The sequence below is a fragment of the Falco punctatus genome (genome assembly GCF_963210335.1).
Source record: "Falco punctatus genome assembly, chromosome: 6".
NCBI classification, from domain to species: domain Eukaryota; kingdom Metazoa; phylum Chordata; class Aves; order Falconiformes; family Falconidae; genus Falco; species Falco punctatus.
In genome coordinates, this window is record NC_137585.1 from 60,741,198 (window position 1) to 60,763,500 (window position 22,303).

At 37.4% G+C, this 22,303-nt stretch overlaps 1 protein-coding gene across 10 annotated transcripts in view; it reads left to right on the plus strand.

Moving 5' to 3' along the window:
* The window catches only part of NAV3 (neuron navigator 3), a 494,512-nt gene that overhangs the window by 302,622 nt on the left and 169,587 nt on the right, over positions 1-22,303 (plus strand). For all 10 annotated transcript variants that reach the window (XR_013928956.1, XM_080392484.1, XM_080392485.1 and 7 more), the window contains 3 exons: positions 31-139; positions 567-950; positions 4,411-4,530. Coding sequence is in view for 9 of the 10 variants with exons in the window: in XM_080392484.1 (XP_080248610.1) it covers positions 31-139; positions 567-950; positions 4,411-4,530 (613 nt within the window). In the remaining variant the exon portion in view is untranslated. The remainder of the gene's footprint in view (positions 1-30; positions 140-566; positions 951-4,410; positions 4,531-22,303) is intronic.

Sequence of the window (22,303 nt, forward strand, 5' to 3'; positions counted from 1 at the left end):
AATTTATGCTGCTTTGCTGTTTTCTTCCAGGGGAAGACCCTGAAACAAGAAGAATGAGAACTGTAAAGAATATAGCAGACCTGAGACAGAATTTGGAAGAAACTATGTCCAGCCTTAGAGGAACGCAGATAAGCCACAGGTATACTGATTTTGTGTAGACTGCTAAAAATTTGAACTGTAGGAGATTATTACTAGTTGTTGAATGATTTAGACTTGCAAAGGAAAGTTTAACTATGACAGTAACCATACTGTTTGCTAGACTGCCTCAACAACTTAAATGTGACTTAATATACTTTACTGTCAAAGTGTCTTATACAATCATTCACAAAGATCGTGATTGTTTCATATACATCTACTTTAAAATGTATAAAATCTATTTTAGATTGTTTTGTAAGTAGAGGTTATTGTACACACAGACGTGTGCACATGGAGAAACACACACACTAACACAGACCTTTTCAAAAGAGGTTTTTAAAAAAACATACATTCACCAGCCTTTGCTTTTCCTTGTTTCTCAGGAGCAGAGAAAGCACAGTTCACTGACTTCTACATATTTTCTTTGGCAGCACATTGGAGACAACTTTTGACAGCACTGTGACAACTGAGGTGAATGGGAGAAGCATACCAAGCCTGACAAGCCGGTCCACCCCGGTGACTTGGAGGCTAGGGCAGGCCAGTCCTCGGCTGCAGGCGGGAGATGCCCCTTCCTTGGGTGCTGGTTATCCTCGCAGCAGCACGAGTCGCTTCATACACACAGACCCTTCTCGATTCATGTACACCACTCCGCTTCGCCGAGCAGCTGTTTCTCGCCTTGGAAATATCTCACAGATTGACATGAGTGAGAAGGGAAGCAGTGATTTGGACGTGTCTTCTGAAGTTGACGTCGGTGGCTACATGAGTGATGGGGACATTCTTGGGAAAAGCCTCAGAACTGATGACATCAATAGTGGGTATGTAGCAATTCTTCCCCATTTGAAGCAATGCATGATTGGCAAGTTTAACAGGGTTTTTTCTAACAAATTCTGGCACACAAGTGAAAGTTGTGCTATGGTTGCAACAAAAAACTGTACATCTAAAAAAACAAAACAAAAATAAGCTCCTAAGCTGCCAGTGAAGTTCTCAGCTGCCTTCAAAATTGGTTCTTCTTTAACATCAAGACAACTTTACTGTGATTTTTTTTAAAGAGCACTTCTTACTACATACTGGAATTTCTTAGCTATCTTGTAAACCATCACATTGCACTGCTTGCCCTGGCGTGGGTCTTCTTTCACCATTTTTATGTTTTATTTGAGATGGTAGATATGATATTGGATGCAGCTGATGAAAAGCAGTTGCTGACAGCACTGACATTCTCTGTTTTCACTTCATGTATTGTCTAGTGTAGTCTGTGTGATAGGCCTTTATTGCAATTTTCAGCTGTGCATATCATCTGAGCTCTAAGAATATCTTTTCATGAAGATATAGTCACTCTCCTAGCATACCCAGGAGGAAGAATGAGAATCATTTTTGTTTTGGTTTGATTAATCAATTGATTGACTTTGGGATACTGCATTCCCTGTGTTTCAAATTACTATTTAAGTGTTCTTATATCAATCTTGGAACACAAGTCACTCCACTCCTATGTATGTTAGAACTCCTAAAGCATCGGTAAAAAAAAAAAAAAAAAAAAAAAAAAAAAGCAATGTCATGGTTTTACTCATACTTACATTACTGTTCAGTGTTGTTGCCATCTCAAGGCTGCTTGGTGGCTGCGGTAACATTGGGTTGAACAGAAGTCTCATAGAGTACATGGCCATGTCACACCACACTTCTTCACTCTATACCTTGCTGTCAATCTAATCTTGTCGTTTGAAGTATAGTTATGATTAGAGAATGGTGGCTGATGACATTGGGTATGGGTACATTCCTAAGAGCAAATGTAAGTCTGTGATCAAAGCTCTCTCTAGAGCAGTGTCTCACCTCAAGCACCACCCAAAGACAAATCTCTAGAAAAAGTATAACTATAAAGAAAGCATATTGCTGTATCTGACTGGTGCACTGTCTCAGTGATCTGTGAATGGAGCACTGCTGACAAGGTTGTCCACAGCACAGCATTAGTGGCTGTCAAGTAGAATGCCATGTTCATGTGTGCTAGAACAGAGAAAAGACATATGGAAAATGTAATACTCTAATGTCTGAAGACCTTTTATCATAAAAGGAATATAAAAGCTGCCTTTGACAGATGCATGAGTTTATAAAAAAAAAATAGGGGAATCCTTTGCAGTGCCTGATGAGTTGTATTAATTAGCTTATCACTTTAGAGGATTAATATAGTCATCTTGTGTGACTTTTCTTTGCATCTGTAATAAGGATGACTCAATAGACAGTAAATTGCAATGTGCTCAGTTAACATTTTTAGGTGTAGTAAATGTTAAAAACAAGTTAATAAGCTCTGAAATTTCAGGACTCACTGAGGCATGTAAAGTCTTATCTCCTTTATGCCTCTTCCATTATCAGTTTAATTACTTTAAACACTTGGGGAAAGGAATGCAGCAGTAATTAGACATTAGTGTGAGAAAGGCCTGTTGCACTTGTTAAGTCTCTCCATTCAGGCCTTACTTATACAGGAAAAAATCCATATAGTCTGGACTGCATTCAAACCACAGCTAAATTTAATATGCAATTCCAGAGCCTTGGAACCTATTGCACAATTCACCTCTAGCTAAATAATCTGTCAAAAAGTTTAAATTTTCTCTCTAATAAAAGGATAAATCTAGTGTGTAAGTGTAACTGTTAATTTACCTTTGAAAACAAATCTGCAGACTCCAGATACCAAAGTTTCAGAAATCCCTTGCTGAACTCCAGGCCAAATCTTACCAGTGCGTAAAATGCCTCGAAGTTTAATTAAAAGTCAACAAACCAACACTTTGTGTTTTGATGCACTGGAGGTTGCCTTCATCCAGATTACCACCCAGGACACGATGCCGTCTCAAACTGCATCTGTTGCCCAGGGCTACACTACTGCAGCTTTGCTTTCAAAATCTGCACCAGTTCACCCACCCCAGACTGCAGGGGTGGAGGCTGGTGCTCTCAGGCTGCTGTATTAGCCCCAAGGTCTCTGGGACAGTTGATTTCAATTAAATCAGCTCCCAGAAGGAACTGCAGGGAGGGGGCCAACAGAACATCTGGAGCACCAGCAGTGTGTGTGCCTTGGCTTCTGCTTGGGAGTCTGTGTAGAGTTATTAAAGTTAAGTGTTTGTGTACTTGGACACACACTTCGACTGAAAGATGGGCTTGAGTGGCACCATTTCAGGGCTTGAGGAGAACTTGTGTCAAAGATTATTTGAATTGGGAGTGAATTCCAGTAGGTCGTTTTAGCCATCATCCTAGCATGGAGACTGCACTTATTTCAATAAGCCCGTAATTTTACTTTGAATAGGTTCACTGAAGTATATCACATTTTTTTCCTGTATATGTATATCTCTATGCTAAGTGCTATACATGTGCAGAGTCCTTCAGTAATTAATTTGTACAAATTCTGTACTAGGTTGCTACGTTAGTTACAAAAAACTACAAGAAGGAATGTAAAAAAAAACCTGCAACCAAAACAAACCTACCAAACACACACACACACACACACACACACAAAAAAAAAATAATGGACAGATAATGGACAGGTCTTCAGAGAAGGACAAGCTTGTGGTACTGTTCAGTTATATGCACCAAGGCCCCTCATAGAATAACTAAACTGTAGGTAGGCATTTCAGAAATTATTACTGCTGCTTGAAATTCAAAAACTTCTAATGGTTCTCTAGTGAGTAAGAATCACTATACTCACTATTCAATTCATTAGTCATTCTTTGTAATGTGAAGTGGTGGGAATCAAGCAAAAGGAACACAGATAGAAACATATTCTTAAATGTCATTGTGAAGGCTTCAGTGGATATCTCTTTCTTATTTGAATATTGCATGCCAGCAGGGACTATGGATTTGCATTCTCAATTTCTTTTCCCATTTAAATGGATGCTACTGATTTTTTCCCCTTTTTTCTTTTTTTTTTTTTTTTTCTTTTCTTTTTATTAACTGGAGTTATGCTTCTTGCATCAGTGCTGTTCTTTGACAAAACTGTAGTACTTCAAATGTACTTAAAATTTTTGAAGATAATTGTGGGCTTCAGTCTATTTTAGTAAAACAGATTGTCCTGTAAGCCATCACAGAAAAAGGCAAATGATCCTAGAAAACAGGCATATCTGATCTTCCTGCACTGGGCATGCAAAATGAGAATAAGTGAGAATATTTAGTATAAGCTTACCATCTAATAGGATATCATGTACCTTAAACATTTGAATTCCACAGTCTATTAACTTCAGAGTGAAACATGGCTGCCAGATGGCTGTGTTTCCCACTGATTGACCACGCATTTATTTTCAGGTACATGACAGATGGAGGACTCAACCTATATACAAGAAGCCTGAACCGAATACCAGACCTAGCTGCCTCTCGAGATGTCATTCAGAGAGGGGTTCATGATGTGACTGTGGATGCAGACAGGTAACAGTGCTTTGCTAAGTAAAAAGCTATCTAAGCTTTACAAATATTTTCATCTTTCACACCTGCTAATGTATCATGGGTTTGTTCATAAGGAATACCAAGAGAAAGCAAGCTTCTCAGGCTGCTAGTTTTCTGAGCGCATGATACACCGGATACCACAACGAGTGTGAAAAAAACAGATATCTCACATAGGAAGGGGACTTAAGAAGCATTTATTGTGGAATATGTAAGAGAAAATATTAAGCCCAGACTTGTTTTACAGTCTTGAATCTCTGAAATGGGACAATATTTTTTACAGGTTGCCTTGTCAGTTGATGGGCATAGGGAGAATACACATGGTCTCTAGGCAGCAGAGGGCTTGTGAGTGCCTGATGAGGTGGGTCAGAACATGCATTTGGAGATGGCTGGAACCAGAACCCTGGTCTTGTCCACCCATTTTGCCCTCTGTGGATGTCAGAAGGCGGCAGTACCTGTGAGCAGTGGAAAGCAAGAAGTAGGGTTATATCCCATTTTCTATGCAGTATGAAAAAAGAAACATTTTCCTGCCATTGTATATATGGGTGTAAGCATAAAAACGTGCTCCACTAGTACTTCTGCAGGTTGGGCAAGTGTTTTCTGTTTTTCCTTGAGCTTAAAGTAGATTCATAGTGATGGCTTGAATCCATGTCTGAGAAATAAAAATTCATTACCCAACTTTTGCAGAAGTTGGAGCTATCAGCTCTGAGATTTTGGTCAGACCATCATAGAGAAAAGGAGCAGCTGCGACATTTGGCAGTCTTCAGGTTTAGGGTGTTGATTTCAGACCCATTTCTTAAAATCAGGTTTTCCTTAAGGAATAAAATGTGTTCAGTCAGGAAGAGAGAAAAGGCTCATAGAGTGACTAGTTTTACAAATCCAGCAAAATAGTTGAAAAAGTTCTAGGATGTTAAACTAGGTATGATATAATTTTTGGTTTTCCCAGTTTTCTCATGAAAATATGCCTGTGACACCTGTCAGAGATACTCTGCATTAATCAAATAGTGTATGCAGTGCATCAGGGTAAAGAAGATAATTTTCATCTAAAGTACCAGTTACTTAAAAAAAGAAGGTTGCTTTAGCTGACATATTAGCATTTGTTGACCTTGCAGAAAAAGCCTATTTTAGATAGCAATTCAAATGAACACAGCTCAGTTCTTTGGAACGCAAGCATTGACGTGATATGAAGACCAGAGAAAGTGTACAGTAGGCGTTTAAGAAAATAATTTGGATAGAACTCAGGCAGTAACAGAAGGAGAAAATGAGAAATGAGATGTGGGCAGGAGGGACTTTCATGGAGCTCTGTATGTGAGAACAAGAACCTTAAGTTCAAAGTGGGAGAGAGGGTGGAAAATTTAGAGGCTGGAGTCATATAATTAAAGGCAGAGAATGTCACTGCTGCCCACATTTTTGTATGTCTCTATCTTTTTTTCACCTGGGAGTGAAGTTATGAAAGCTCTTCCCACCATGCAACATTCACACCCAGGTTTCAAACCACACACATTTTCCCTGAAAAAAACAAAAGGTCCAGTTTAAGGGATTTAATTTTTTTTCTTAGTATTCCTCAAGCTCTAAATGGAACAAAATGTGTTTGTTTTGCTTTGAAGTGTTACTTAGTAATGTATGTGTTAATTTGTTCTATATAGTGTGCAGGTACATACATATAATCCATTTGAAACCACAGGGAAGCTATTACCAGTTCTCAGTTAATGAGATTGTCCAGCATTTCCCAGTACATACATTTGGTTTTGTTTATACAGCTTTGTCAGACTTGCTAAAAATGTGCTAAAAAATACTCTGCTGTTTCTAAGTCTTTCATGTCTGAGTCTATCACTTATCAGGTTGTGGAGCAGTGACTTCAAATTTGTCAGGAGATTATTTTGGGTCTTGAGTGAAAAGTTAACCAATTTTATGCAAGCTACAAGGCTTTAAAAAAATTAAATTAATATCTATTCAGGTAAGATTTATTTGATCTCAACAACTAAAATCTCAATATATTCCATCTTTACTCTGCATTTGCACCTGTTCTTGACTTTAGCAAACTGTGTAAGCAATACCCAAAGTAATTTTTAACCTTAAAGCCTAGAGATGTCAAGTAGGATTTACTTTGTAATGACTGCTTTCCCTTACATGGAGAGTGAAAACTGGACCCCTTTGCTTTTCTGGACCCTCTAAACAGGGTGCCATAGAACATACTACATGCTATCATGTAATTAAATATTTTATCATAATGTAGAGGCATTTATGATGTAAATTATAGATGTGCAGACAATTCTGGCATTTCCTGACCTTTCAATACTTGATTTGTAGAACGTTAATTGTGCTTTGTTGACATAGATTTTTTTTTTTTTTTTGTATATGTGTATGTTTTTCCTTGAAGCTGGAAAAAGTTTTTTAGGAAGGGGAAAAATTAAATATTTTTATGAGTTGTGGCAATAACAAAACACATGCTTGCCAAAATCAGTCACAGAAAAACTGTATTAGTTCAAAAACATACACAAAAATCGTTTATGCTGATCAACAATGGTTTCTCATTTATGATATGAAATCAGGTGGAAAAAGCAATACAGAGATTGCTGAGACTCACTTTGTTCGGTGGGATAGGTTTTGGCCCTTCACAACAGCATGGGAACTTGAGATTTCATCTTATCTCACATAGCATTTTAGTGCTTCTTTTTCTGCTCTGAACAAAAAATAATAGGTTTGTGTCAGTGCTTCAAGGTATGTCTTGCCACTGGTATGATGAACTTCCATGAAAGAGGATTATTCTCCTCTTTCTCATCCATGTAGATACATGAAGGACATATGCATTTTCTCTATGATATAATTAATATAAATCTTTTTCATAATTGAATGATTTGCCTTGGCCTTTCTGTTGTAAAGGACTCTGCTGGCATCCCTGTGCAGCAGAAAATAAATGATTCACTGTGAATATCTGAGTTGCATTAGCAGGCAGGAGAGACATTTCAGTATTCCGTCCAACACCAGAGCCGGCAACTTTTGCTGACAGCAGCCCCATGTTCTTTGTAAAAAGTGAACTTGGATTTTCTCTGCCAACCTAAATTACAGCTTCTGCTTATATTTTAGAACTTTTTCTTTTTGTGAGCAGGCAGTACAATAATCTTCAGATAAGTGGGCTGATGATATCTCTAAAGGATAACGCCATTTCTGGCAAACGTATGCTTTCAGACTGATTCTCATTTCATGGATAGATCAGGAATTATTCATTAAAATTAAGGCATGGAACTGGTAGAAAAAGACTATTAGGTCCTCAGTTTGATTCTGGTCTAAATTGGTTTCAGATAGCACCTGCATCTCCACTTCTTGCCAAAAAGCAAAGGATTAAAGGATCTCCATGTGGAAACTTAGTCTGAAAGAGCTCATCCAAAATAATAATATTATATTGCTCTTTAAACAACTTCATAAAAAGTTAAATTAATGAATGCAACATAAGCCAAGGCTTAAGTGTTGCTTGCATACTGCTCTGGAAAGCACACAGTTGTAGGAAGGAACACAGCATATTTGCTTGTTCTAGGGAAAGAACTGTAATGGTTCAGTGAAAGGCTGAAGGGACACTGGCAGCATCATATGTCAATAGCTGTATCATTCTTCTTTTGATTTTATTTTCTTTTCTAATCTGGACTCTTTTTTTGGTCTACAAATGCCTATTCCTTGCAACTTATCTTGCTTCAGATACCATAAGAAATTAATTAGAGAGGAAGATGGATTCTCTGCAGTGGGTGTAACTTGGGATGTGGCTGAGAGACTTCTCAGTGGTATGATATTACTTTTCATTTATTGTTCTGTCTTCCTCCTCTACACTCTAGCATTTGCCTTCTGGGACTCTTAGAGGGAGTAGTTGAGGAACATTCTTGGAGTTTGAACCCCTTTTCGAAGTAAGATGGGCCAAAAGAGATTTGACATAAGCACACAAAATCAATTATCTTCTTGGGAGGAATAAGGTTTATTGAAAAGTAAGTTGCAGTGTTTCCAAACCACCCTGTGTTGTGCATAAAAAACTGTCAGGGAAGTTTAAACAAGCCCTTTCAGAAGGGGATATAGCTCCACTGAGTTCAGCCATTGTCCTTCCACCCCTTATACCTGCTGAATTTAGTGCAGTGTATCAAAAGCCATAGTTTCCTTCACTTTCATCAGTCAGCGTAAGTTGTGCAACCACGTTCCCCTCACATCCCTTGAATGCACTATTCTTTTTTTCCCCCACCCTTTCTTGTGATAAACCCCAAAACTTTAAAGGTAGCTTGCGCTACTTAGTGTGCTTTTATCATGACCTGGTTCAGCTACTTTGCTGTTGCATTGAATCTGAGCCCCAGTTACAGAGAGTTCTGCTGCACAGGGAGTCTTTAAAATGCTTCCACCATCTGTCACATGTGCAGAAGACTTGGCAGTTATGTTAGGCTAGCTCAGGCTGGCCTGTTTGTTCTCAGCCAAACCATAATCACTGTAATACATTATTAATTATAATTCTAATAAAATAATTCCAGATTTTGCCTGTAGTTTATTAACTAACTTCCTGCATGAATGATTATAAGTCTTCTTCTGGTGTTTCTCTGAGCAGATGAGCCTTGAGTTGGAATATGTATTTTTGGAAAAGGAACTTTTCCAGAGTTCAGAGGAGTATTGAACTGGGAGCCCTGGTTCATGGGGTTGGTAATATCAGAAAAGGCTGAGAGACATCATGAACAGTGACTTAAAATCCTAATAGAACACAATGCCTGTTCTCATACTTCAAAGTTTTGGCAGCATATTGAAATTGCTCATGTCGTTTTGAATTTAACCTGTTAAGATGTTGTTCAGTGGACAGGCATATTTTATGTTTTGCCTTTGTATCCAGATGCTTCTGTGTAACGTGTATTTCAGCACTGCACTAATACTGTGCTTTCTGCCATGTGTTTCTGCAGTTTGGTATTGATGTGATCACTGTTCTGCCATGGTGCAATTATGTGTTCAGTTTGGTGCTTCTGGTAGCAAAGGAGGGTTTACTGTGGATAGTTAAAAGCAATGTATATTCCACAGTACTGAACTATTCACTGTGTGCACATATTCAGCCCTGTACCCTTTCCTCTGTCTCCCAACATTTCAGGTGTGTGCAATTCTGGCTACCAGTGTCTATGGCAATGATAAAAATATTCATCACATAGATACGAAATAATAAACAATAAAACACAAAACAGACATAAATACTTCTTGCTTTCTAAGACTTTCTTGGGCAAAACTGAGTTTTCCTGCAAATCTATTGTGCTGTGTAGGGAGGCTTCCTACACCTTTGCACCTGCCTTCACATGGGGCTGTGATTGCCATTCTATGCACAACCTAAAAGAGTCATTATAGACCTTTAAAGTCAGAAGTCTTCACACAGTCGTGTAATCTGCTATAATTTTCCTGGCTGTGATTTTACAGTATTAGTAGGTTCTTAGGATACTGAAGTAATTAGAAATATCTGTACCTCACTGTTTTTGCAGTTATTACTCAAATATCTCCAGAAACCATAATTAAAGAATCTCCCTTGTGAAGCAATTTAAATTTTTAACTGTTTTTACTGTTGCTACTCCCTTCTATACTTTTTATCTTCCATAATTTCTTTTCACAGCTGTTGCTGTTAACATTTCCCACCATTTACTTTTATTATTCTCAAATGATCCTGCATTTTCACAATCTCTGGTGTAAATCCTTCCTGATTTTGGCACCTGCTAGGCTATCAAGAAAGTTACTAGTTAGATCTATTTCAATGTGTATCTCAGTTTTTATTGTTTCTACAAAGTACAGATGCTAAATTTAAGTACCTAAAGCATAAATATGTGTGCCTCCATGCATGAAGAGCAAAATAATTGTGTCAAAAGGAGCACTCCTGGTTTTTCAGCTCATTATGCGGTTAAGTATTCAGGATCCTTTGAGGATGAATACCTTATTTTCAGAAGGATAATAGGAAATAAAATTTTCAGTAATATGATTTCATACAGCATTATCAATTTTAAAAGAATGGTATTTGAATTAAGTAGGGCTTTGTTTCTGGTCATGCTTTCAAAAGCCAGGATCTGAGCATTATAAAGCAAGCAGAGCAACTGGACTTTGATCTAATTTTGTGAGGTTGCCCCCTTCCTTAGTTGCTTTAAGTATCTGTAGAAATTGCCCATAGAACCACAAACCAAAACATGGAAACATTTAACAGCTGTGTGTTTTTAGGTTCAGATACTTTATTAATATCAGTGACATAAACTGCATTGTTAGCATGCTGTCATTAGTATGTTAAACTGTCATGATCCTGCAACATCATGTCTGCAGACACATTTCTTTGCACCCAGCTTACATAAGGAAATTACATTCAGAAAAGGCAAGAACAGTGCATGGCAGATGTTTACTTTAAAACAAAACTGAGCTGCAAGTAATTATGTGAAATTAATAACAAATGAAGTTTTCTCTCTTTCAGTTTTTGTCAGGTGGTAGAAAGAGGGACAATATTAACTAATTTCAGTTTATATGAAAAAGAATTCATGGAAATACATTTTTAAACTTTTGCAAGGAATGGAAGCAAATTACATTCTCATGCGATGCTAAATGGGCTGAGCATATAGTTTGCTGTAGGGTCATTAAGTCAAAGGCTGGCTGTTTATAGCTGACACATTTAACATTCTCACAAATCTGCTTTTTTTTCAAAGTGGATGGTGTGGAGCTAGGCATTAATGTCATACAGTCTGTTCACATTCTTATTTCTGCTTATCTCCAAGTTTGGTTTAGATACTTTAAAATTATTTGAACTGAGGCTGGACTTTATCATATGTTAGCAGATTGCTAATACTTCCCTTCAAGGGAAATGCAGATGGTTTATTTTAATTGTAATCTACTTCTGAAGAGAGTACCAATGTATTTAATAAAAACTACCTGAGACTCAGTTTACAGTTTCAGCAGCAGCATCATTTTGGTCCACTACTGTACTTCATTGTTATCATCAAAGACTAATGTACTGCCTCCTTTGTGTTAGAATAAAACATCAGTAGTGAGATTTAAATCATTACTGAAAATACCCCAGGCTCAAATATAAAATGAAAGCGCTTAAATCTCCTGAGCAATACATATTTGAGTCCTGAAGTCAAGAAACATATGAAGTTCTTTTTAAATATCTTAATTTGTTTGATGACTGGAGGAAAAACTGTGATTTTATTCTCCTGCATGGCTATTTAAAAAAAATATCATATTGAAATTTGCAATAAAATAGCTGCAATTGAGATCACAGTTCTAACATTAACAAACATGGCATATTTTAGACAGATCCTTCATGAAACTGAATCTAAAAATTGTGGTTTTGATAATTTAGTATTGGAGATGCAGCAGCTTGGGATCATTAAATTGTCTTTTGTTCTAAATTGCCTCAGAGTGCCTCTACTTCCTTGTGGAACAAAATATTCTTGTTTCTTACTTAAGTCATTTATTAAAGACCTGGTTTTTGTAGTAACTATCTACCAGATTGAGGCAGGTATGAGGTAAGTATATATACACACTTGCTTGGTAAACAAAATAAATCATAAGAATGTTCTCATCAACACTTTCATAGAAAGTAATTAATTTTTAACACTAAAAAATATTTTGCCTTGGATTTATTTGGTATATGTTCACTTTAAAGAACCTTTGGATGTGGCAGCTTCAGCAGACCTCTAAAATCATGAGAAACAGTAAAATAATGCAAAGTCACATAATGGTGCACTTTTTTGTACCCACAAGAGGTAATGAGAAAGAAGTAAAATGATCTGTTTTGACAGCTACTTGCTGTTGTTTTGTACACCCACTCTTCCTCCTAGTTGGCAGGTAGACAAAACAGGTAGGTGAAAGGAAGGATAAATTTAAATGAAGCTTAGCTTCTTAAGGGTGCAAGTGCATGTTTGCTACTTGACCTGTAGGGCTGCTTACAGTGCAGAAGAGGAAAATTGGAAGGTTTTGACTCTTTCCCTTGTAACGTACTGCTGTTAGAGCAAAACAGTACTGCTGTCTGTCCCGGGGCTGCAGGAAAGCAGTGATGTTCAATACATTTTGGATTGGCAATTGCCTTGCAAGGTAACTTCATCATTACTAGCTAAAAAAGATAGCTAAAATCCAGTCAAAAGCTGGTAAGGCATTTCCTATGATTAAATAAAATTAAAAGAAGGATGTATCTAAAGCTGTGCAGGTTAAAAAAAAGAGTGGGAGCCTTTTATTTTCTGGAAAAAGGAATGGACTTTCAACCCTGTAGGCTGGCTAAAGACAGTGTTCAAAGGGAACGAGCATGAAGAGAAAGCTGGGAAGGATTCAGCATGGCAGAAAAACTGCCAGCCAGTGCAGAAAATACCCTTCACTGCAGGACCCTCGCTGCGGAGTACATGTGTTAACCTTTCTTTTTGGAAAAAAAATCCCTCCATTTGCTTGTATCAATATTTTACTTATAAATCTTAGCTATGTCACCCCTGAGCCTTCTTTTATGGAGAAAGGAAAAGACGATCCTCCCTTTTTAGTATGTTCTCTGAGTGCCATTGTGGGGGCTTCTTGCCCCTCGTGAGCCCCTTGTGACAATCTCAGCTCCGCACAGGGAAATGTTTGGTGCAGCAATGTGCTTGGAGTTTGTTTTCTTTTGAAGTTGCAGCACTAATCTCATCTGTATCTAATTGTTAAAATATTAAGTCTTCAAAAATTTCCTTTGTAAACAAAAGATTGTCATAACAATTTAAGCAGGATCAGATGTGTAAACTTGAAGAGTGGAACCCTCAATACATTCTACAGAAGTTTTTTACAGAATGGTACAGTATAGTCATAATTCAAACCTGCTTAGTGGATTGAATAATCTAAAATACATTATTTAGATGAAGCTTAAAAATAGTTCTGCCTAATTACATTTTACCTGAACAAATAATCTTTTAATCTGTTACCTGTGTGCATCAGCTTTAATTTCCAATATGCCAACCTTTGTCTTATGTTCCTTTTGGATGCATTATGCTGTAGATCCATTTCATACTGCAGAACAGAATGTAAAATGGCTGCTAACCCTATTAAATGCTGTGTAGGTAAATTCACAAAAGCAAAAATTGCTTTACTGCAGTTTAAAAGCATATGTAGTGTTGGAAATGCATTGCTCTGGGAAGTACAATAATTGACAGAACAGATGCTTGTCATTCCTTAAAGTGTTTTATCTAGAAATAGGTTTAATTGGTATAAGCTAGAGTATTTTATATTATAATATCATTTTTTTTCTTTCAGAAAGTGTACTGATTAAAAAGTGAAACTGAGGTATTTCAAATGGATAGGATTTGAGCCAGCTTCTGGGAAAGAAACTACAGAAACACAAAACATTGTTCTGTATACGTATCTTCTGACCATTTGTCAATGAACAGAATAACACTGATAGCCTAAAATCTGAAAATGTGTTGATTCAAACTTGAAATGCACACACCATTTTGGTAGTGAGATCGTGAAATTTAGAAACAAGTCATGAGGAATAACCGTAGGCTGTATGTATCTTCATTTTTTTACATCAAGCCTAGATATTTCTATAAGATATTTATTGCCAGATTCAAACACCAGAATAGACAAAATTTAATGGGTGGTCTGTGTCTGCGATGACTGGAGGACATGTAATGCTTTATGAGGGGCAGGTGACCAGTAGAGGTGTATAGTCTTCATGACTCACGAGCCACCATCTGGATGCTCTTACCTCTTTCTGTTGACTGTACCAGGTACATAGCTAGACAGCTAGCTTTTGGTTTATGTTAAGATGAACCTTAACTGTTTCAAAGAATTAAAAAAAAAAAAAAAGCTGCTGGTGGGCTTTGTTGGTTTTTTTTTATTATTATTACTTTGGGGGGGGGTTGATTTTTTCATTTTAAATGAAAGAAATTCTAGTGGAGCACTTCAGTGAAGTGGCAAGCCCCTATGCAGTTACGTCAGCTACAGCATGACATGACATACTGTCATCCAGAGATAGTCCCTTAGTGAAAGGAGTTACCTTCTGAGGGATTTTAGAACAGCTCCATTTTAGGAAAACCAGATTCTGTACAGCAAAGTTACTGAAAGAGAAATTATGTTTCTTTAAGGTTAAGGAATTAGCCTTTTTCCTCGTTAGGTTGAAATCTTTCCCCTCCATGAAAAGAATTGTCTCAGTGTGCCATGTACGACACATCTTCTGATGCAAAAAAAAAAAAAAAAAAAAAAAACCACAACTGAATTTGGTCCATTTTGCAACTATTTTCTCTTTGTTCAGCATAGAAAGAAATTTATGATCCTCTGTTTTGTATGTCTTTCTTTCTCTGTCTTTAATCTTTTAAATTAATGATACCAGCAATACTCTTGAGAAATGGATGAATACAGAGTGGATAAACTAAATGGAAAAGCAGGTAGGAAAAATAATCTTTTGTGTAGTAAAAATAAAGTATGTTGACAATGATAATTTAGAGCCTTCCAGATAAATTGTGAAAGCTAATATCCTAACTGGCTTTTCAATAGCTTTCCCTAAACAGCTATTTCCCATAAAATTACCCATCATACTTTCTTTTGGAATGATTCTATGGATTGGTAATATGGGAAGGTTTAAAACGTGGCTTGTATCTAAGGGTGTCATTCCAGCATGGCACTGAATTGTTAACTAGTGATAAGTGGAGCCCCAAGAACCAATTTCTGCAGATTTCCAATGTGGGCAGTAAGAACAGCCCATATCACAGAAAATTGATGACAGTTTATTAATTTTGGATTACTGCTTTGGTGGTATCTTGTCAGATTCTTGGGCTTGCTGCAGCTATTTGGTGCAACTCAGCTCAAAGGTAATAAATACTGAAGGCAGCTGGCCAGCAACGCTGCCTACACGAAGTATTGGTCCTCAGTCTGCAGTGGGTTTGACCAGTGCTTACTGATGGAGCCTTAATATTTTCCTCAACAGAAGTTCCATTTCTTTCACTAAACATGGCTCTGATACAAGGGGAAGCTTATTTGTTGTCGTAAAGCTGCAAGCATCTTCTCCAGCGTGCACCACTCCAATGACTTTAGCTGTTGTCCTTTCTCCACAAAAGTAGCAGTAGAACCCAAATAGCAAGTTCATTTCACCAAGTGTTGAATTGCTGAAGGAATAAGGTCTTTTAGTTTTCCTTTCATGAAGATAGCAGTGCATTTCTGGGTTCACAGTTGTGGCATTGCCATAGCTAATTATTAGGATGCCAAATTGCTATTGACACTTCAAGTTTTGAAAATCAAAGAGGAAGATAAAAAATAGTTTATTATTTATTTTTCAGTAGATCACAGGTTTTGAAAGAAATTTCTATCTTGATAATATAGCCTAAGTAGCATTAGGAATTCATCACCAGCTGCTGCTTCTTATAAATATACTTTAATTAAGAGGGGGCGCTCAGCTTTTTTGTGGATGATCCTTCTAGAAAGCAATTACTTCTTATAAAGCTGGCTTTGAAGTGTGTCTGCTACTTCCCAACCTCTTGCCCTGTTCTCTCCCCACCACCCATATAGCAGGTACCCATAGAGGAAAAATCATAGGGACATATAGCCAGATATTCACTTAAACCTTTAAAAAACCCTCTGTAAAAGTTACTAGGTATGGTGTAAAACAATCTAGTGACTGCACTATACCATATGGACAGCTGAAGCTGCCCCCCATGAGTCCCATGCTCAAGGAAAATACACACAGGAAAAGGAGTCATCTTCCCCCCCCCCCTCTGGCAGCTGTGATGTTTTAGACCAGTGTCTTAAAAATGAAGATTAATTATCAGTGCCATGCTAAGAGTCGCTTGTATAATACAGCAGAGAACAAAGGACAGTGTTGTCATTTTTATGTGAAGTAATTCCTATATTTGGGAGGAGACTAATCAATCAAGACTCCAACGTAATCTCTTAGGAAATTCTGCTGTTCATGCTACCAGCTTCCGAGAAACCACCTTGTCTTGTTTGAGTAACATACATAAATTTTTTGTTCCTGGTATCTCAGTTGCATTTTGCAAGGAGAATTTGGGGTAAAAGCCCAACATAAATCCTAGGAAAAGTGAACTTAAGTATCTAACACCTGGGTTTTTAGGATTTGTATTTGAAAACCTGAGCCCAGCTATCAGGAAATAAATATGGTCTAAAAAGGAAAAATAGGAAAATCTTGGAAAAATAAATAAGGACTTTTTGATTAAAAAAATGAGGACTGTAAATCTAATTTCAGGATGGCTTGCACTATGGATGTCAAAAAACTGTAAGTAAAACGATTTTCAGAGGACAGTGTTAGGTTTCTACATGTTTACTATTCATCTTTTAGGCAAATAGAATTATTATCAAACCCGAGTGATTTTAAAACAACTGAATCTTGCCCTGTTAATTGTCTTCTATTTTATCTTTGAATATTTTTTCAAAATACTGTTTGCAAAAGTGTGCCATAATGCAGATGATATACTGAACGTGTTGTCAGGTCTTCCTGAATGATACATGATAGATTCAAGAGCTGGATGCTTAAGTTGTAGATTTAGCAAATTACTTTCTCTTTTCATTTGACCCTGGAGAATTCCCATGGGTGAAATTTGTGGATTAACACACATGTCACAGAAAGCCTTTGCTCTTTAAGGAAGCTCAGTTAGACATGAATTTTACTCTTCTTCCCTTTCTTTTTCTATTCCTGATAGGAGAATAAACACCAGTTTGTTGAATCACTATGACTTTAGGAGATGTGTACATCTTCATGCTGGAGCAGTCTCATGAGAATATTGTGGGTCTGTAATATGTTTAATTAGCCTAACATTTATTGTATGCATTTTAATACTTGGCCCCAGTGAAAAAGATGGAACAGCTCCTACACTGGAGCCCAATGATGCCTGCTTTCTTGTGGGTCTCCAGTGCACACCCTACATGCAGTACTCTATTTGCCATTAAAAACTTCCTGAAAAGTATTGTGTTAGCACACTAAATTATCTTTACAGTTTGCCAGAGACCACTCAAAATTATTTCATACTTTCCTAAGCAGTTCTTCGAAAGGAGTACACATTAAAAAGGCAGTCAGAAAGTGACCTGTTGGCTGGGCTGAACCTGCAGCAGGCAACTCCCAGAGACAGCAGAGAAGGGACTTCATCATGAAGAAAATGCAAACCGTGTTATCAGTTACATACCAAAGGAGACCATGTATGTACCATGTACATACGTACCAAGTCATTTGTCTCCTAACACCTGAAGTCTAAAGAGACTGCTGAAACTGCACATAAAGGGTACAGAGGAGACCACTGTTCTCAAGAGTATAGGTACCATGACAAGTGCAGTGTGCATGCCTGTGTGCCTGCCCTTTGGCTCTGGGTGGTAAGCCTGTAAAATAAGACTGTGCAACATCTTCATCCAAATTATCTGGGATACTCAAATTATTTTATAGATTCTTGACTGAAAAAAAAAATGCAAGTATTCTTGTTGTGTCTGGTTTTGGCATCAATGCTATGACTTCTTTTAGAGGAATATATTTGGCACTTTGTTGCAGAGGATGTTGGCCATGTGCAGAGACAGCCTTAAATGTCCCTGCAATGTTGCTGGCAGCTCAGAGGGACCTAAGAGCTCAGCAGAGGTGGTATGACCCCCTGAGCTTCATGCCTTCAGCTCTTGCCAGCTGCTGTGTGTACCCAAGACCCCTTTGAGATGCTCTCAATTATAAGAAGCATTTCATTAATTTCTGTTTGTCCCCAGATTGTGGAAATCCAGACGTGGCCTCGAGGCATCAATATGTTCTGGGTGGAATTTGGATGGACCAGGGAATTTAACCTGCAGTGCTTGAGTGTGTAAAACTTTAGCCAGATAAATGAGATAAAGGAGGGAAACGGTGTTAAATTTGATAAATCAGTGCTGTATTGTGTCAGGAATGGAAAAACATTTATCAGCGTAGTACTTTAGAGCAACATGCTACAGTGGCAAAAATATACTGATAGTTTTCCTTTGTGCTGCAGTTTCAAAGTTCTCTGATACATATTTAGCTGCCAGTTTGTAATGAAGTCTATGTGTCAGCACCATCAGGATGTTGTGCAAGCCCTAAGAATCAGCCAGTTTCATATTCTAATCAAAATAAAATCTCATGAAGCTAATATCAGAGGCCCTACAAAAATGTATAGCAGCAACCGTTTTTAATAAAAAATAAATGAATGTGTAATGTGTAGGAAGTTGTAGTCTTTAACTTTATACACCATTTCACTAGTTAAACAAGTGCAAGGCTTTTTTTGTTTCCCAGTGTATCTTCATTTTGGTATTGTTAAATGACTTATTTTTGCCAGAGATAAAAACAATTTGTGGACAAGAACATAAAGAATCATTCACACATTTCCTGAAAGCCAGTATTGTTTTGCTGTTTCTCTATGAAGCTGTTCCATCTGGTATTTTTCTGTAAATTTTAAAAGAAATCTTAGAAATATGTTTTAAAAATCATCACTGGTAATGCAAGGCGTTTTTAAAATCAAACTTTTTTAAGAGCTTTAATATTTTTCTCATTGAAAATGGATATTTTTTTAAAAAGCCACTACCTCAGTTATTTCTGATTCACTAGTAATTTAAAGTCAGACCTCCTTCCTTAATGGGTTTCTCATCCTAGTGCTAGTTTTTTCCTCTGATATATTTATAAAACCTTTCTGTATTCCCATTTGAATAGCATTACTTCACGATGCTTCTGCTCAGGCGTTATCTCTTGCCTGCAAGACTTGGCTGAAGCCATATTATTAATTAGTTTCTTCCCCACTTTCCTTTTACAAGAAGGGAGTTTTTAACCTTTGAACTTTGAAATTACATTGGTCATTTCTTTCTCCCTGCATTTTTCTTTTGAAGCAGTATTGAATTTCATTATACCTCCTGGGGTGTCTTTTAGGTTTGACTAGCTTTCCTGTACTCTAGTAGTTGTGGTGTTCATATTTTCCAGCTACTTTCATTCTTATATTCAACATCTGTTGGTTTTGCTTCTTTGTTTGTTTGTTTACTAAAGAAGGGAATGCCAAGCTCTTTCCTGTAGTTCCACCTTTCTAGGATACACTATAATTCAAAATAAACTTCTGATTCTCCTTGTTGATAGATACTTGATTCTATTAGATACTCAGTAATTGGCAGTAAGACTTTCCCATAGTGAATCCCCTCTTTCATATTTATCATGAATGCATTTTTGATGGTGAGGTTATAGCTCAGTGATGGTTCTGTTTTGAAATTTCACCATTTTTTCGCTTTCTCTTTTTTGATTCAGTAAATATGAGAACCTGTTTTTGCTGCCCAGTTATATTTATGAAGATGACTGCTATTCCTTCTTACGTTTGTTTTCATGGTCTCAGATGTTTGTGCAGTGTACCGATTTCGATAGCTCTGTCTTCTTCCAGTTTATCTTTCAACCTCTTTACCGATCTCTGCAAGCTCACGTACATTCTGATACAGTTGTGTAATGAGCTCTGGCTGGACTTAGGCAGAGAGGAACAGTAGTCAGGAACGACAAAAAATAGCAAAAGGCTGTTGTCAGTATTCAGCTGGAAAGAAGCCTTTGACATCCTGATAAATGCTGCTGATGTGAAACATTTGAAGAAATGACTTCAGCTTTGCAGAGTGGGTGGTAACAAATGTGATAGCCAAGAAGGCTAGAGCGTGAGAGGGGGACAGAGTTTCCCGAGTTGGCAGGGACTTAATTAATTGAAACAAGCTTCATGTGTTTTTGCTGTCTGGAGCTATTTTCTCATTTCATCTCTCACTTGCTAGTCTGCTCTCCAACTCAAGTGCTGCCATCATCTATTAATGTAGAAAGTGGGGAAAGAATTTCTTTGTAATGAGGAGGGTTTGGTTTGGGTTTTTCTCCCTATATAGCAAAGCCATTTGGGGCCATCTCCATCTTTATGTTAGTGACCTGTCTCTGAATCTTGGGAGTCTAACTGGAGTAATTTATGGGCTGAATGAGATGTGCCATATTGCTGCTATGTCTTCCTTAAGCTTTCTAGCTTGTAGAAGACTATTTTTTTTTCCCCATTTATATTGGTTTGGTCTTGCTCTTTTTTTTTGTGTGTGTGCATTTTCAGCCAAAAAGTAGCCCTGCTTTTTTGGTCTTTTCTGGCTTTAACTCAAGGTGACATTTATGGGAGATGAGAGAGCTTCAGAATACTGGCGAGCGATCCAGGGTGATTGGCTGCTGTTTGGCAGTGATTTATTAAAACAGCTCTCCTTATCTCCCTGACTGAGATCCTGGTACATTTACTGCTAGAAAAGCAGCTAGCCAGCAGTCTGGTTATCATTTCAGCAAAAGTTTCTTGTGCCCTAGACTTTGACATTCAAGTTCAAAGCCTAAAAATTATTTCATTTTTAATATCAAACAGTGATAGGTTCCAACCAAACTGTGGACCTTCCTCACAGCAATCAGCCTTTTTGGATGCATATTGCCCCATATAATTTAAATGCAGATTCTGCTTTGCTTTCTCAGATAAAATATCATATGTTTTTTAGCATTTTTGGAAAAGGATGAACACTCTTTGGGTTTCAGCCAGACTCTTTGTATTATATGCAGGTGCTTTTGGCCTTTAATAATTAGGGGACCTTCTAACAGAACAATCAGAGGACAAGGCAGGAAAATTACTATGACGTGCGTTCTCTTTACCTCTAGAAAAAACTTAATCATTCCTCTTTTAGCTAATACAAAACGGTAAACTTAAAGCTGTGTTTCAGCCCATGCTTGTAGGAAACATAATACAGAATTGATGGACTCATTAAATCATTATTAAATAAGTATGCTCTCTTTTAAACTACATGGATTTAATTGCTTAACCTTAAAAAAATCCACCCAAAAGCCCAAATCAAACATTAACCTCTAATTGAACAGGCAAGCACGGCAAAGGCCTGAAGTTTTGGGTTTAACACTGTGTCACTTACTGGTTTTAAATTGTCATAATACAGTAAATCTACAGGGACTGGGTTTTTTTTCCCAAGCCTGACCAAATCAATGGTTATGCCTTTCATAGTAGGCAAGTTTGCATTAGGCAAAATCTTGACTTTTTGCTTGATCACGTCCCATCCCTAAGCCACACAGAATGAACTCAAAATGTTACTTTCCTGTTCTGCAGAAAGCCTATCATGGTAAGTCACCAATGGGTACATTATATCGAAATATTACAGTGGCACTGTTGAAAGGTGCCAGGGTAGGCAGAACGTATCTTTGCAAACCAGCTCACAGGGAAACTCATTGAAATATGCCTGCATGTATCCTGCCAGCAGGTGTTTATCTACGTGGTGTGAGCAAGTGCTCATGTACGCACCTATATATCAGTGTCTCTTTGTATGTGTAGAGTGTATGAGTATGTTGTTAGTGGAGGAAGCAGTGGTGTTCACGGGCTGTGCTGCCTCGTTGTGTTGTCACCGTCCATGTAGGCTCTGTGCCTAAAACTGTTTGACTTTGCATATTGCCTTGCAAATTGATGGGAGTTAAAAGATAAGACAATGTGACCTTAAATGGTTAGCAGTGACATGGCATGCTAAGTTTTTAGCTCATGAAAGATAAAGCATAAGAGTTATCTTATGAAGCTAACAGATAAATAATGACCCTATGAGCCAAGAGGACAAAAAGGCAATGAAAATGTTCTAGTGGTTCTAGATAGAGTAAAATTATTCATCAAAGCATTTTATAAAGATGCATGGTGCTGTAAATTAGACCTAACTGACATTATATCTTATTTTATCTATCAGAAGTAGAAATGGACAATCAACATATGCTGATATTTTCCTTTTATTACAATGACAAAGGGAGGAAATACTTTGTTATTATACTGTCATC